At 43.7% G+C, this 16,194-nt stretch overlaps 1 protein-coding gene across 1 annotated transcript in view; it reads left to right on the top strand.

Moving 5' to 3' along the window:
• RAB22A (RAB22A, member RAS oncogene family) overlaps nucleotides 1–15,158 on the top strand; it is a 59,100-nt gene extending 43,942 nt beyond the window's left edge. Inside the window, exon 8 of the mRNA XM_053242607.1 lies at nucleotides 14,626–15,158. Within this exon, the coding sequence (XP_053098582.1) occupies nucleotides 14,626–14,645 (20 nt within the window). The 3' untranslated portion in view covers nucleotides 14,646–15,158. The remainder of the gene's footprint in view (nucleotides 1–14,625) is intronic.
• Nucleotides 15,159–16,194: the final 1,036 nt, after the last annotated feature.

Genomic DNA, 16,194 nt, shown 5'->3' with positions numbered 1-16,194 from the left:
AAACAGCAAGCATCCTTTCTGAGCAGTAGGAAAGGGCTCGCACTGTTTCTTACCATCACCATCTCTCAGTGCAAATGACAGAAGAACTGCTTCTCTCCTAAGCCCTTTGTCTATGTGTTTCTGAATCTTCCATCAGATTCAGAAAAGAAACTGTGGGGAGAGAGGATTGGTGGCAACCACAAATATTGGCTGGCTAGTGAGCGAAGTCTAAATTGGTTGGATCCCTTTCTATATCAGTGTTTCCCAAATGTTTTAATCCCAAGGCACACACAAATGAGATTAGTTAGAGCACACTACCACAACACAGGCTTTTTTGGCTGCTGCAGCAAAGCTGAAGCATGACTTTTATTTCTTTTGAGTCTGCTCCAAAATCAGGGAGTTCGAGCCCACTTCTGAAGCTGGCTTGCTCCCTTAAGCACCAGGAGGGATGTGTCCTTCACTGTGCATTATGGGGCAAATCGGCTCCAAAACTGTAGAGCTCAAACGCCCCACTTTTGGAGCTGATTCTGAGCAAATCACCATAACACACTGACTGATGTCCCCAGAACACCAGTTTGGGATTGCTGATCTATATCATTATTGCTATGATGATATAAATCAGCGATAATGATATCGATCAAAATCATGGTTTTGCATATCTGTGACTGGGAAATGGTGACTGGTCCTTAACACAAGAACAGCCCTGCTGGATCAGGCCCAAGGCCCACCATTCCAACATTGTTTCACAAAGTGGCCCACCAGATGCCGCTAGAATTGTATGTAATACTCCAGGTGTGGCCGCACCATTGTTTTGTATAGGGGGATTATAATAGCAGTTAAAATTTCTATCCCCTTCCTGATGATCCCAAGCATGGAATTGGCCTTTTTCACAGCTGTTGCATATTTAGTTGACACTTTTAGCAATCTGTCCATTACGACCCCAAGATTGCACTCCTGGTCAGTCACCTACAACTCAGTTCCCATCAACGTATATTGAAGTTGGGTTTTTTTGGTCCCAATGTGCATCACTTTACACTTGCCAACACTGAACCGCATTTGCACTTTTGTTGCCCACTCACCCAGTTTGGAGAGATCCTTTTGGAGCTCCTCGCAATCCGTTTTGGATTTCACTACCTGAAAGAGTTTGGTGTCATCTGCAAATTTGGCTACTTCATTGCTTACCCCTACTTCTAGATCATTTATGAATAAATTAAAAAGCACTGGTCCCAGTACAGATCCCTGGGGGACCCCGCTTCTTACTTCCCTCCATTGTGAAAACTCTCCATTTATCCCTACCCTCTGTTTCCTGTCCCTTCAACCAGTTAGCAATCCACACATGTACTTTCCCCCTTATCCCATGACTGCTAGGTTTTCTCAGGAGTCTTTGATGAGGAACTTTGTCAAAAGCTTTTTGGAAGTCCAGGTATACTATGTCAACTGAATCACCTTGATCCACACACTTGTTGACACTCTCAAAGAACTCCAAAAGGTTTGTGAGGCAATTTTTGCCTTTGCAGAAGCCATGCTGGTTCTCTCCCAGCAGGGCCTGTTGTTCTATGTGCTTTACAGTTCCATCCTTGAGGATGTTTTCCCTCAATTTACCTGGAATGGACTTTAAGCTAACCGGCTTGTAATTTCCCAGATCGCCCTTGGGTCCCTTTTTGAAAATAGGTCTTTCCAACCGCAACCCTAGTATCTGTGGTTTGGTGAGATTTTTTAGTGATGGAGTGGGAGGGTCTGCAACTCTGAGGAGTTCAGAGGTTCAATCTGCTCATTCCTTTAGCTTACCCTGCCAACTCCTCATGGTTTAAAGTGCCTTTGAGCAATTTTGGTGGGTTCAAAATTTTCCAGAGATTAAATTTGCTCACTCCTCTTGCTTGTTCATTTTTATTTATTTATTATTTATTCATGGTGATTTTAAGGGATTCCGGATGATTTCTGGCAAATATTTCTTTGATTTTTTTCCCCTTTTAATGGCCACAGTTCCACTAACCCCATTCCCCATTGATTTCAATTACTCTCCAATTGTGAATTTGCCAACGGCAAGGTTTTGCCAGAACAGAACCCTCACAATTGGCAAGGGATGACTGTATCCTCCCGATCTGTGGGATGGTCATAATGGTAGTTGCATAGTCTGTATACCAGTTGTGCAGCCAATAAATGTATTTGCATGCTACTGGAATACTGTAATGGCCATGGGGTATACAGTCTTTCCCTATGGCTGCTGGCGGAAACACAGCACATGCAAGGTGACTCCAAGTGTGTGTCTGTCCCCTTGTGATCAATGGTTTTCCTGATGAACTTTGTATAGACAGAGTTTTGGTATTCTGCAAATAGGAAGTGACCATAGCCCCTGCCCTGGGCTCTTGGAGCAATGTGAGCCTAACCACGAAACAGTTCTCCTACTGCAACTGTGCTCTATCACAACTCGATACTTCCAGCTTCTTTGTGATCTCTTTACATCTCTCTTTATTTTTACCTCAGTGCCTTGGTGGCTGCATTTGAGAAATCATGCTCTAAAATAAAGCCCAACTGATTTGAAAATACTATTCCTGACAAGCAAAGATTTTAATTCTCTCTGGACACATGTGAAAATCTAAGCTTCAGCATCATTTGAAAGTGCTTCAAGACCTACCTGTTTGGACTCGCTTTTGGTGATTACAACTAATGGTGGAGATTTTAAATTGAATTAAATTTGATTCGATTGAATGTTAGTCAATATGAATATGGATTTTAAGCCCTTTTGTTACCTGCCCTGTAGGATAGCGTGGACCATGAAACTAACAAAATTACTCATGTATAGCAAAATTTTAAAAAGTAGTAATTTTCTGTAACAGATGACTTTCTAGTGGTAGTTTTGATAATTAATCTTCAAAATCTGTCACATAGGAGTTGGAAAAACACAGTTAAATTTCTTCTGGCAAAAACTGCCGAACTGTTTAGTATCTTGGCCTTCTGCTTATTAAGCTCTTTTGAATGTTTAGTACATATTTGATTCTGGAGCAAAACAAAGCTGAATCTCTTCTCCCACCCCCACCCCAAACTTTGGCTATGCTGCTGTCATTCTTATGTACTGAAGATAATAGAGCTCTACAAACTTTTGCAAAAGTAACTTTCCATCCTAAGGATCTTGTACCCTCTAAGCAAGGATGGGATTTTAAAACATCACCTGAATCTTATTTCTGCACAGTTTTGTTGTGATTATTTTTGCTTACAGATATGAAAGGCTTGGCTCTGTCAGTCAGTTGGCTGAACTTGTATGAAGATGTCTGTGATTGGCACAGAGTGTCAGTCAGTGGAATATGCTTGATGGCTGATGCCAGCAAAAGTGCCCTTTACAGCCAAACATTCTGGGATGCTGGGTTCCTGCTGTGATTTGACTTGCTCTTTAAGGCCTGTGACCTATTCCATTTCCTTCAGGGTGCCTTTACACTGCCCATGGCACCATACAGAGCAGCAAGCAATTTCATTAAAGTGGGATATAGTGAACAGCCCAATTGCACATTCAGTTCCACATTGTAAGAAGGCACCTTTTAAGGAAAATGTAATCACCCATGGCATTTCAGAAAGCCCATCGCCAGTAATTTTGACTTCTTTCTATTATAAGGTTCCTAGATGGTAAGGAGACTACAAAGGCTTTGGCATACAATTCTAACATCTCTTACTATAGAGTAAGTTCTGCTAAGTTTTGTGGGACTTAACTTTGAGTAAAGGTGCCTGTGGTCCCACTTGACCCATTTTCTTCTTTTTCCTGTTTCTAAAGAACTGTTAATAGGGATATGCACGAACCTGTTCAGTGGCCCTTTTACATGCCTCCGAACAGATTCAAATGACCAGTAGTTCGAAGGCAGTGGGGATAACTTTAAGGGCGGGGGAGAGTGCTCGTCCTCACCCCCGACACCAGTGCTGCATGTTAAAAGGGTCCGGCAGGGCGGTAGTGTACCGCCCTGTCGCCTCATCGGACCAGAAGTGTCCCTTCCCGTCCAAGGCAATGGGGCAGCAGGGAGGTATGCTGCCACCCTGCCGGACCCTTTTAACGTGCAGCGCCAGCGGGGGAAATGCGGTGGGAGGAGAGAGCACTCTCCCCCACCCTTAAAGGTATGCCCCCGCCCTTCAAACTGGCCAAACCGCTGATTCTGTGCACATCCCTAACTGTTAATTCCACCTTGAGCTGATCCTCAAAGCTTTATCTAGTGGAATGAAATGCTTTGGTTGTATCATCGACCTTGTCCAGGGCCTTCTTAAGACTGGGATAGCCCTGGGAGCTGAATGCTCATTTGAGGGGGCCCCACTTTTCTCTTACTGACATACAACACAATGTTATGTACCCAGTGGAATGTAAAATTTGCATAGTGGCACAAGACCGCTGTTGTACAACTGCAAAAATTGCACAAAGTTGTACAATTGTCTGGCCATTGTATATGGTCTTCACTGCTTTTTCCCCTTCTAGCCCTTCTCAACATCAATGGCTGTTTTTGGAACTTGACCATTTGTCTATCTTTTTTTGGACTGCATTACCTATGTTTCACCCTCCTTGTTGCTGTTTACTGAACCTGAACTGCTCAGTGACCATTTTATCCTATAGGAACACAGCATAACAGACCTGAGAGTAACTGTGCTTAAAAAGATCAATCGGGGTGGACACATGGAATGGGAAATAATTAAGCAGGAGTTCATTTTAAAAATGGACAGTCAAGCCGAGGACTTAAAAGGAATTGCAGTTGTATTTCACATTATAAAAATTCCACTTCATCTATTTTATTGCTGCATCTTGGGGAACTTTTGTTAACCACCCAGAGACAAAAGTTTGAAGTGGTGTACAAATGTAATAAACAAACAAACAAACAAACAAACAAACTTTAGAACACTTTTAACTGACCTTTTTAGTGAGCATCAAGCAGTTAGTTACTGTTTGCATCTAGTGAAGTGGGCTGTTGCCCATGAAAGTTCTCGCTCTAAAATATTATAAAACAGCTTAACAATTATTCTACGCTGTGCAGTTTTCCTTATTGTTTTGATTGCCCTGGACCATGTCGCTTGCCTCTAGCCCTGTTGAATCAGCAGCTGGGCCCCAATCCCCAGTGGACACTGACAAGCACTGTGTTGTATAGAATGCTGCCATGGGGCAGTTCCCAAACTTGGGTCCCCAGATGGTTTTGGGCTACACTGCCCATCATCCCCAGCCACAGTGACCTCTGGGAGTTGTAGTCCAACAATATTTGGGGACCCAGGGTTAGGGACCTCTAGCAGATAAGTAAGATCTCCAGTTTGAGCCAGCAGGAAATGCAAAAGAGATATATTGGATCACATGTAGATAGATATATCTGTAAATGTAATATATTTAATATATTACATATATTATTATGTATTATTAAATACATGTATTTACATGTAAATGTATATTTATAGTTAATATTATTAAATATATTAAATATAATATATGTAATAATATAACATATAAATAGATATATTGTATCACATTTTAGTTTAGAAAAAAGACGACTGCGGGGAGACATGATAGAGGTCTATAAAATCATGCATGGTGCGGAGAAAGTGGATAGAGAGAAATTTTTCTCCCTCTCACATAGCACTAGAACCAGGGGTCATCCCATGAAATTGATTGCCACGAAATTTAGGACCAACAAACGGAAGTACTTTTTCACACAATGCATAATCCACTTGTGGAATTTTCTGATACAAGATGTGTTGGAAGTTAAAGGACTTTGCACTGTCTCTTGTCTCAGACAGTGGAGGACAGACTAGTAAGTCAGAGGGCTAGAGGGTCAAGACATTGGTCACCCCTTCTCCACTGCTCTGACACTATCCCTTTGGATATGTAGATAGTTAATCTCAGGGATTAACTTCCTCCCCCCTCTCTCTTCTCTTCCTGCCCTTCTACCTTGCAACATGGCAAGCCTCTCTCCCTGTACCATGTGTGCAGAGAAGATGCAGAATCCATCTGCATCCAGCTAGATAGATAGATTAGAGATCCTAACTCCTCACTTTCCTATCTAGAATGGAGTTCCTTAATAAATGCCTTATATATTGATTTGAAACTATGAATTGGCTCCAAGTTACTTTACTCTCAGCATACACGCATGCTTAAATAAATTCCACTGTGTTGTGCCTCTGTGCACTCTGCTATAATGAGAAAGGGATTCTCTCACCACAGAGAATTTCCAACAAGATGTGGTGACAGCCAACACCCTGGATGGCTTTAAGAAGGGTTTGGATAACTTCATGGAGGAGAGGTCTATCAATGGCTACTAGTCAGAGGGCTGTGGGCCACCTCCAGCCTCAAAGGCAGGATGACTCTGTGTACCAGTTGCAGGGGAGTAACAGCAGGAGAGAGGGCATGCCCTCAACTCCTGCTGTAGGCTTCCAGTGGCATCTGATGGGCCACTGTGCGAAACAGGATGCTGGACTAGATGGGCCTTGGGCCTGATCCAGCAGGACTGTTCTTGGGTTCATGTGAGCCAGCATGCACCACACCGCACTTCTCCCCTCACTAGGGTATAGCTGTATAGGAACTGTTCACATGAAATCTAGAGATACCTGCGGTGCACACACTACATTCAGTGATCATGTCGTGTGTTCCCTGCTCGCCAGGGATTAGGTCTTCCTTGGGAAATTATTATTTTCAGAAGTGCATTAACACTCTCTTACAAATGAAGCACTATCAACCTTAAGGAATATATAGGAAGCTGCCTTACGTTGCGTCAAACCATTGGTCTAGCGAGCTCAGTATTGTCTATGATGCCAGGGGTTCCCAAATTGTGGTCTTCCAGATGCTGCTGAACCACAACTCCCATCTTCCCCAGCCACAATAAGTTGTAGCTGGGGGTGGTGGAAATCATTCTCAACATCTGGAGTATTGCAGGTTGGGAACCCCTGGGCTACACCAGTGTTCTTCACTGTAAGGCCCAGGAGTCAGAAGCAGCCCCCATCAATCCTAAGGGTGGCCCCCTGACTAATTGTTTGTTGGGCTTGTGTGAAGCTTTGACCAAAGTTGAATGCTCAGCACAGTCCCCTGGCAGCATGCGGAGGTGAGCATTCCCACCGTGCAGTGCTGCATTTTGCTGGCCAGTGGTGGAGCCCTCTTGAGCCCCTGCACCTTCTTGGAAGGCATGCACAGAGTGCTGGGAAGTGTAGCCCTTCCCAGCACTTCCCCCACAGAGCTCTTAAGAGAGGGCTGAGCTCTGATGCTCTTAAAGGGCCCTCCCAGCACTGAGAAAAGTGCAGTACGGTCTGGAGTACTGCACAGTGCTCTGGAGCACAGTCGCAAATGGCTCTCACACTGAAGACTGTTTGCCAAAGTGGCCCCCACTTGAAAAATAGTGGTGATCGCTGGTCTGCACTTAACTGCAGTAGCTCCAAGGTTTCAGGCAGAAATCTTCCCCAGCTCTACCTGGAGATGCTGCCAGGGATTGAACCTGGGACCTTAGGAACATAGGAAACTGCCATATACTGAGTCAGACCATTGGTCCATCTAGCTCAGTATTGTCTTCACAGACTGGCAGCAGCTTCTCCAAGGTTGCAGGCAGCAATCTCTCTCAGCCCTATCTTGGAGAAGCCAGGGAAGGAACTTGAAACCTTCTGCTATTCCCAGAGCGGCTCCATCCCCTGAGGGGAATATCTTACAGTGCTCACACTTCTAGTCTCCCATTCATATGCAACCAGGGTGGATCCTGCTTAGCTAAGGGGATAAGTCATACTTGTTACCACATGACCAGCTCTCCTCTCTGCATGCAAAGCAGAACTGAACTATGCCCCCCACCCCCGCATCTCCAAGTGTTCAGCATAGCACTGAAAGGTATTTGAAGTCGCAGAGGAATCTCCACAACTCCTCTCCTTCAGCTCAGCTCATAACATGATTAAAGCTTTTGGCTGTAACCCAAACAGCCACAAGCAAGCAAGAGAGAGAGAGAACATGCACAATGCTACATGTGGACGTGCAAGTTTTGTTCCCAGTTAGCTGTGTAGAACAAGTGTTTCCAATGCACTTGATTTTGCTTAGCGTAAATAAAGGTGTTGCTTTGTATCATGGCCTATATCAGGTAAATCCCCCATAACACAGGATATTCCCTTCTCTGCACCTAAGAAAGGATTGTTTCCCTGGAGAACAGCTACAACTAACTGGCAGTTGACAAGAGGCAAGGACATTTAGTGATTGTCACTCCCCATACAGAACATTTCACATTGATTTAGACACCATCTCTAGGCTGCAACAGAGACACAGAAGTATATAAACCTCCACAGCAGACAGTGATTTATTATCCAGTCCTGCATTCAAAGGTCAAAGAGTTTGCCAGCTTTGCTATCGCAAGCAACCACTGATAAGGATTAGCGGCAGAGTGATACAGTATGGATAGGAATATTGATACAAGTGACCTCAAGGCATTAGCTGGCCACCTTTTTTCCAGGAGAGTGGATATGGTAGTGCCACAACCATTTTCGAGGCAGGGCTGCTTCCTGCTAAAATCAAGTGTTATATTCAGGTTGGTGGTGGTGGCGACTCCAAGCAATGATAAGGATGTGTCTTCTCATAGAAGTGTTCAGCGACTGTCTTCTTGCTGCCACAGGCTAACACGGCGACTCTTCTGGACTGTGGCTGAAAGCTGCTAAATGCAGATCTGCAACTCCTTTTGTACAGGTGAGGGTTGCAAAGTGAAAAGACCGGAGTGACCAATGGAAGTGGTCTGAGTATATACATTATGTGTTAAAGACTTGTACCTTCTTCCATGGGGCATATCTGCAGTACAAACTGATACCAGTTTTACATCTGCTTAACTCGGGGTTCTCCAGCCTGGGTCCTCAGATGTTTTTGGACTACAGCTTTTATCACCCCCAGCCACAATGCCCAAGAAGTATGGTGGGAGTTGTAGACCAACATCTGAAGACCTGCATATTAGAGCTCCTGGCTTAACTGTGCTGCCTTCCTGCAAGGTATCATGGGAATTATAGTTCAGTGAGAAAGCTGAGAATTCCATTAAGAGTTCCATAGCCAGGTTCCTTGGGGAGAGGGAATGACTATTAAACCAGTGTAGATCTGTGGCGTAGATATATTGAGAGATATCCTGGTTGTGAGAATACGGACTAAATACCCATTGAGGACCCTGAAGTTATTACTTTTAAGACCCAGGGAGTATAAGCTGCCTTGGGATTTTCTTAATGAAAGGCGGGGTATAAATTTAACAATAAATAAAAAAAATAAAATAAAAAGCTTTGGTCCATGATCAAGTATATATGATCATCAGTACAATATGCCAGCAATATACCAGCGCAATATTTCCAAGGAATGGTGCTGAACATCTTCCATTCATTTCAGCTGGGCTTGCTTAGGGGTCCCTACACAGAAAGTAATCAATGCTGCACAGCTGCGATGCTGGATATATTGTGTGCCCCCACAATCACAATGGCAAAATTGGATTTCTCATAGCTCTACAAGCCAGGAAGCTAGTGTTCGGCAACACTGGGAGTTTCTTGCTTTGCGTGTACAGAACACACTTTGAAAAAGGACTGAGATCACCAAACAGTGCAGCTTCTTGTACAGAAAAACAATCTGTAAGAATGCTTGATGCCTCCTTGTGCAGCAAATGATGGCTCAATTAAATTGCTAATGGGATTTTCCTACTCGCTTCTCTTTGGTTTGGTTGTCATCCTGAAGGCATGTGACTTTATTTATAGAGGTGGTCTCTGGGAAATGCTTGCTTGTAATAATGCTTTATAGCCAGACCCTGAGATTTGCTGGGCCAGCAGTATCTGCCTTGGATGGGGTTGTAGCTTGCTAAATGATGCACAACCAGATCATTTCAGTGCACTAGGACTGTAGGCAAATGCTTATAGAGGTTACTAGATATTTTTGTTAATGTTTTAAAAATGTTAAGGTTTTGCTAATATTTAGCACATGCAGTATAAAGTTATCTATCTAAGGCTGGTTTCATTGCACTCTAGTGCAAGGCTTCACAACTTTGGCCTGCCTGCAGATGTTGGACTACAACTTCAATCCCTATCAGCCACTATGGCTAGGGATGATGGGAGTGCTAACTGGGCAAAGAGGCTCCTTTTGAAAGTGATTCTCTTGATTTAGCAGGGGAGAGCAACCTATCCACCTGTCTTTTGGGGATTGAACCAAAGAGGGGATGGGAGAGCTAGCACAGTCCTTAACATTGTTGTATGGTTTCACTGCATTGTTATTTGCTCTGCATTCTTCTGAATGTGTCAGTTAAACATCTAAGACTGCCTTCTCATGACTCAAATAATTGCGGTTAAAGAGCTTACTATGATTGGTGAACCCTGCCTGCTCCCATGGAGTGTGCCATGAGAACCGGAATTTCCAGGCAATCCCAGTTAAATCACTGTGGTTAATGTCCTGGTTAGCAATCCTGGTTAAATGCTGGTTGACTGCAGCAATTTAACTGAGATTGCCCAGCAATTCTAGGTTCTCGTGACATGCTCTGCAGGGGTGCATGGAGTTCACCAATCATGGTTGGAACAATCTGTTCAGGACCCTTTTGAATCCTAAGAGTCACAGTGCTACATTTTCCGTGAGAGATTCCTAGAACCTACCATGCAGGCCTCCCTATAGCCTTTTCTGTAAGAATTGCTTCATGAACTTCATCAGTATTGTCAGTTTTACCTTTCCGGTGTTATTTTTGTATCAAGCTGTACATAACTATTTGCCAGGTCAAAGTATCACATGTGTGTTTGTCATTCCAAAGGCCAGCCTGCCTATCTATCTATCTGAAAGGACAAGGTAGGAACATAGGGAGCTGCCTTATATCAAACCAGTCTATCTATCTAGCTCAGTATTGTCTATCTAGCTCAGTATTGTCTGCACTGAATGGCAATGGCTCTCCCAGATTTCAGGCAGGAGTCTTTCCCAGCCCTACCTGGAGATGCCAGAGATCCAACCTGAGACCTTCTGTATGCAAAGCAGATTAGGGATGTGCATAGAGATTCGCCGGTGAATAGATTCGATCCGAATCAGGTCAATTCGACCTCAAATCGAATCACCACTGGATTCAAGGATGATTCTTGAATGGACCCTGATTCAAATTGAATACATTCCTAGATTCAAGTAGCCATTTTGTTTGACCATTCTAATGCTTCTGATTGGTTTTCTGGCACTGAATAGTGATTGGCTGGTGATCTCCTTGCTTCTGGGTTGGCTTTTTATAATTCAAATCTATGTTTGGCATGAGCAACTGTTTCCCCATTGGCTGGTGCGGGGAGGGAGGCAGGAGGAGGGGGTTTCAAAATGTATATAAGGTGACTCCCTGAAGCAGCCTGGTATTGGCTTTTCTGCCTTGGATTGGACTGCTGATTGCTGGACTGATGGAGTGGATTCTCAAAACTACAACTACTGCTACTATTGCTGCCTGCCTGTCTGCCCTGCTCAGAGAGGATTTCTTTTTCTTTTTGCTGAAATCACTGACTGCTGAATAACTGACTCTCTGAGCATCTGAGGGCAGCAGGTGGGTCTTTTTGTGGACTGCTGGAGAGACAGGGCCTGCAGCCTGCACCTATCTGTCTCTCCCAATCTTGGATTCCTTTTGCAGTAACAACTGCTGTTTATTTTACATAGTACCAGCAACTAGTGACTTAACTAGGTGCTGTGAGGTTGTGTCCCCCCACCCCCGCTTCTTATTTTCTCATTGTTTGGGGTGGCTGAGTGCTCAACCCATGGTGCTCAGCTACCTCCACCCACCTCCAGCTGTTGAGTGCCAGTGTGTGCTGCTTGGCCTGATTGCCTATAGCTCCTGGTCAGACTCCAGCTGAAGACTCTGAAAAAGGAGGACTTCAGACAAGTAAGCCCCCTGCTTTTTATATATATACACACACACATAAGTTTAAAGTGTATTTTAAGTAGGGTTTAGTTTGGGGGAGGGAAACTTAGGTAGGTACTAGGGCTGTCAGGAGAGTTGGGGGGTGACTTAGCGAGGCCACTAAATAACCCCCTTCCCCTCTCCCCTTAGACTCACCCAACTGTTGTTGTTGCTTGCTCTTTTGTCCCCCCCATCAGGCCAGGGATGATGGGCTGGTGCCTGGGGGCCCAGCATCAATCAGAGGCCATGGTGGAACAGGCAGGAGGTTTGAGTTTGTGCATTGTTGTTAATGTTTTGTTATTTAAAGTTTTTATCCTGGATAGCACAGACATGCACACACTCCTACCATGGCCAATGATGAAGTGGACTGGTGCTCTGATATGTGTCGGCCTGGCAGGCTGTCAACCAGGGCCCAGGCAATCTGAGGGGTACATTTTTATCAGCACACACATATATGCCACTGGAGTTCTTCTCCAGGAAGGTTTAGGGTTGGTTTGTTTTTAATTTTCTTCTCCTTGCTGTGCTTGGGTGCCTCTCCTTACATCAGGAGAGGCAAGGAGGTTTGATTCTGTGTGATTACACTGAGTGTAATCTTGTGCCATTGCTTGCTGCTTAAAATATCTGGTTTTGCAGGATCTCAGACTGACAAAGGCAGAACTTGGGTGCCTGCCGGGCTGCCTTCCTAGAGCTGTGGTTTGGTGGTCTGTTTGTGAGAAGGTCTGGTGAGAAATAGTCGGGACAGTGGCTGTGTCTGTGTAATATTTATTGGTGATTGCTGTTGTTGACCATGTCTGGTCTTGACTTTGAGACTAACTTGTGTTTCACTCACTGCCAGGGGCATAGCCACCATTGTACCAATGGGGTCAAAGAACCTGGGCCGCCAGTGAAAAGGGCCGCCAAAGCCCCATGGCACAGGCTCCAGAGGAGCCCAGAGAAAACTCCCCCCTCCCACACCTGGGCTGCTGAGAGCCCGGGTGAACTCTCCATTGGTTATTTCAGGCAGCACTGGCTGCCCAGTAGGACATTTTTTCCCTTTCTCTCTCTCTCTAGAGAGAGAGAAAGGGGAAAACATCCTATTGGGCAGGTGGTGCTGCCTTAAATGATGAGCTGAGAGCTCACTGGCTGCCCGGTAGGACGTTTTTCCCTTTCTCTCCCTCTCTGGAAAAAGGGGGAAATGCCCTGTCGGGCAGCCGGCACTGCCTGAAATAACAGAGAGTTTGCTTGGGCTCTCGGTAGGCCAGATTGGGGGGGGGGGGAGTTCACTCTGGGCTCTTCCAAAGCCCAAGCCACATCCCCATTCATGTGATATCATGCGCATGGGCATATGTGGAGGGGGCCGCCGAGCGGGGCTGGACCCAGGCCGCCGTTCGGCTGGCTCCATGGCTGCTCACTGCTCTGCAATGCAAAGGGGTACTCCCTCAGTCAAAATGTGGCAGAAGATGTTGCTATAGTTGAGCTTGCTTTCAAATTCTGGCTGCTAAGGGTGCTGCTGTGCTGTGTCAGCTGTTGCAAGTAAGGAAAGAGTCATAACGGTGTGTGAAAGAGTCAATTGTGCCTATGCCATTGCTGAAGTGCTGGCACAGTGGCTGGCTGTGGATTATGGGCCAACGTGAATCATTTTTGGCAATCTACTTTTGAATGTCTTTTAAATGTGTGGTATGTTGGGAAGGACAGTTCATGGGTGCTGTGTGCTGTGTTTCTCTCATAGGGAACAATCAGGACTCAAAATACCTCATTGTCCCCCATGGGTGGCTTCTGGTGGCACCACGGCAGGTTGGGTGGCGGGCCATGAAAGGTGCTAAAGCAGATGTTCTACCACTGAACTATAGCCCCATTGCCACAAGTAAAGTAACTTTTACTAAGAAAAATTATGTGAAACTCATCACCAATCCCGCTATAAGTTGTTGTCCGAACCGGAAGGTAAATTATTGTGACATGAGCTATAGTCCTACAGTGTTCAATGGGACTGAATATACATTCACTTACTTATGGGCAGAAGCTCTTTTTAGATATTACATTGATCTAGAAAATTAAATAGTGATCTAAACCTTGGATAGATGCCACAGGGAGTTGGTTAAAAGAGCAGGATTATCTGTGATGAGACACTGTAATTAAGCACAATAGCAGTGTCCTATCACACAGAAACAAGGAAATCCAGATCATACTAAGAATCTGGTTTTGCAACTACTCCTCTGCAAAATCAGGTTGAGCAATAAGAGGGTGTGATAAAGCCGCCATTGAAAATATATTGTTTTTCTGCTGAATAGAACAGGAGCATAGAGTCCCATTATAAATAGTATGTTCTCTTACATTTAATATACTGTACTTTAAGGCTCCAAATCACAATGGGGTAAACCAGTCCATTTACCTGAAAGAGGTGTACATTTTATTTTACTTTGGATAGCTGCACAATTTTAAGATAGATGTAATGTTATTTATTATTATTAGTCCTGCAACTTTTAATCAATCAGCTAGATGAATCAAATATAAAACCTTAGTAATTTAATGAACTAAACAGGCATCCCTGCTTAATCAGGCCAAAAAAAAAAAAATGGCTGACAAGATGAGGAGAATTACTCAAGGGCAAGTTAGGCTGTCAGGCATCATCTCAGAAGAAGCATTTCCCCCTCTCATCTACACAGGGGGGAATGGTTCTTCGGAAATGGACCTGCTGCACCAATATACATGCACCATCTAAAGACAAAGATTTTTTAGTGTAGTTTCCAGAGGGAAGAAGGCAGCATGTCTGTGTGTGTTTGTCTGTGTCCACCCCTCTAAATAACTTGTTTTTATAGTCTGATACAAACCAAATTCACAGCACATGGGAGAGTGTCCTAGAGGACCTGGAAATATTTTCTGCCAACCTGCCATGTCCTTTCAAAATGGTGGCCGCCCATTGAGATCATCAGGAGAAGTCCGTCTGCAGTCACCAATGGCTCATCTCGTGGCTACTCGGGGACAGGCCTTCTCCGCTGCTGCCCCAAAGCTTTGGACCGCCCTCTCTGCTGAAACAAGAGCCTCCCCATCTCTGACAACTAAAAAAAAAAATTTAAATACATATCTGTTCACCCAGGCTTCTAATTAAATACTGTTTTAATAGTTTTAACATTGTTTTAAAATATTGTTTTAAGTTTTTAAATTGTTATAATGTTTTAACGTTTTGCTGTCATTTATTTTAACCAATGTTTTAATTTCTCTGTTGTCATTTATTTGTTTTAACTAATGTTTTAACTTGTCATTTTTTGTTGTAAACCACCCAGAGACATAAGTTTTGGGTGGTATAAAAATATGTTAAATAAATAAATAAAATAACAAATCAATTTTTATTAAATTAATGTTTATTAACTGTAAGCAGGGGCCCTAGGTTCTTTCTTTCTGTAGGAGGGGGAAATATTTTCCTAGGCTGTGGTCATTGTCTCTATTTGTAAAATAGTCACAGAAATCAAAATGGCTTATACCCCTGTAAATAGTAGTCTTTCCACATACCCATATCTGCTGACAATCTAATCTTACTATTCAAATTATTGTTGATTAATTAGCTAATTAAAAGTAATTTGATAAAATTATTAACCAAATATGTAATTGGGTGACTATCATAATTACTACTACTACTACCACCACTACTGCTAAAGGTAATAATTATAATGATAATTATTTAGTGCCATCCAGAAGAATATAACCAATGAACAACAGGTCTGTGCCCCAAGGAGATTACAATCTAACAATTAAGAGTATAATGGCAGGCAGCTAGTGGTGAGGAGAAGGAGGAAAGGGAGAGAATAAGTCAACAGGGTATAGATACGAGGCAACAAAGCTAAATGTAATTATTATTATTATTTTATATTTTATATTTTATATCCCGCTCGTCCTCCAAGGAGCCCAGAGCGGTGTACTACATGCTTAAGTCGTTCCTTACAACAACCCTGTGAAGTAGGTTAGGCTTAGAGAGAAGTGACTGTCCCAGAGTCACCGGACTGTCCCAGAGTAATTGGAGTGGGATTGAAGAAGGGAAAGAAATGAAAGGTGGGACTTCTAAAAAGAGTTCCAGGCATAAGGGGCAACAAGGAAGAATAACGAGAGTCATAGAACAGAACTTCTGGATGGCTAATAATGGTAGAAGCTGAAGAAGCAGAGGGCATACCCAAGGATTGCATATACTAGGAAACAGTATTCCAGGAATTGTTTCCCCCTTATACTAAAGTGTTTCCTTTAAAAAAACCAAAAAAAACAACAACCACCAAACATCTCTGTCTGACCCATATAAGTAACTTAGCATGTAGCCTCACTGTTTTCTAGTTCTAATCAACAACAGGTTACAGGCGGAAGAACTGGCATAAAGAAAGGGCGATTAGCCAAGGACATCTCACTAGTTCGAAGGCAGCCAGCA

Source organism: Hemicordylus capensis, chromosome 4 (assembly GCF_027244095.1).
Source record: "Hemicordylus capensis ecotype Gifberg chromosome 4, rHemCap1.1.pri, whole genome shotgun sequence".
In the NCBI taxonomy this organism is placed as follows: domain Eukaryota; kingdom Metazoa; phylum Chordata; class Lepidosauria; order Squamata; family Cordylidae; genus Hemicordylus; species Hemicordylus capensis.
This window is presented reverse-complemented; position numbering and strand designations above follow the sequence as displayed.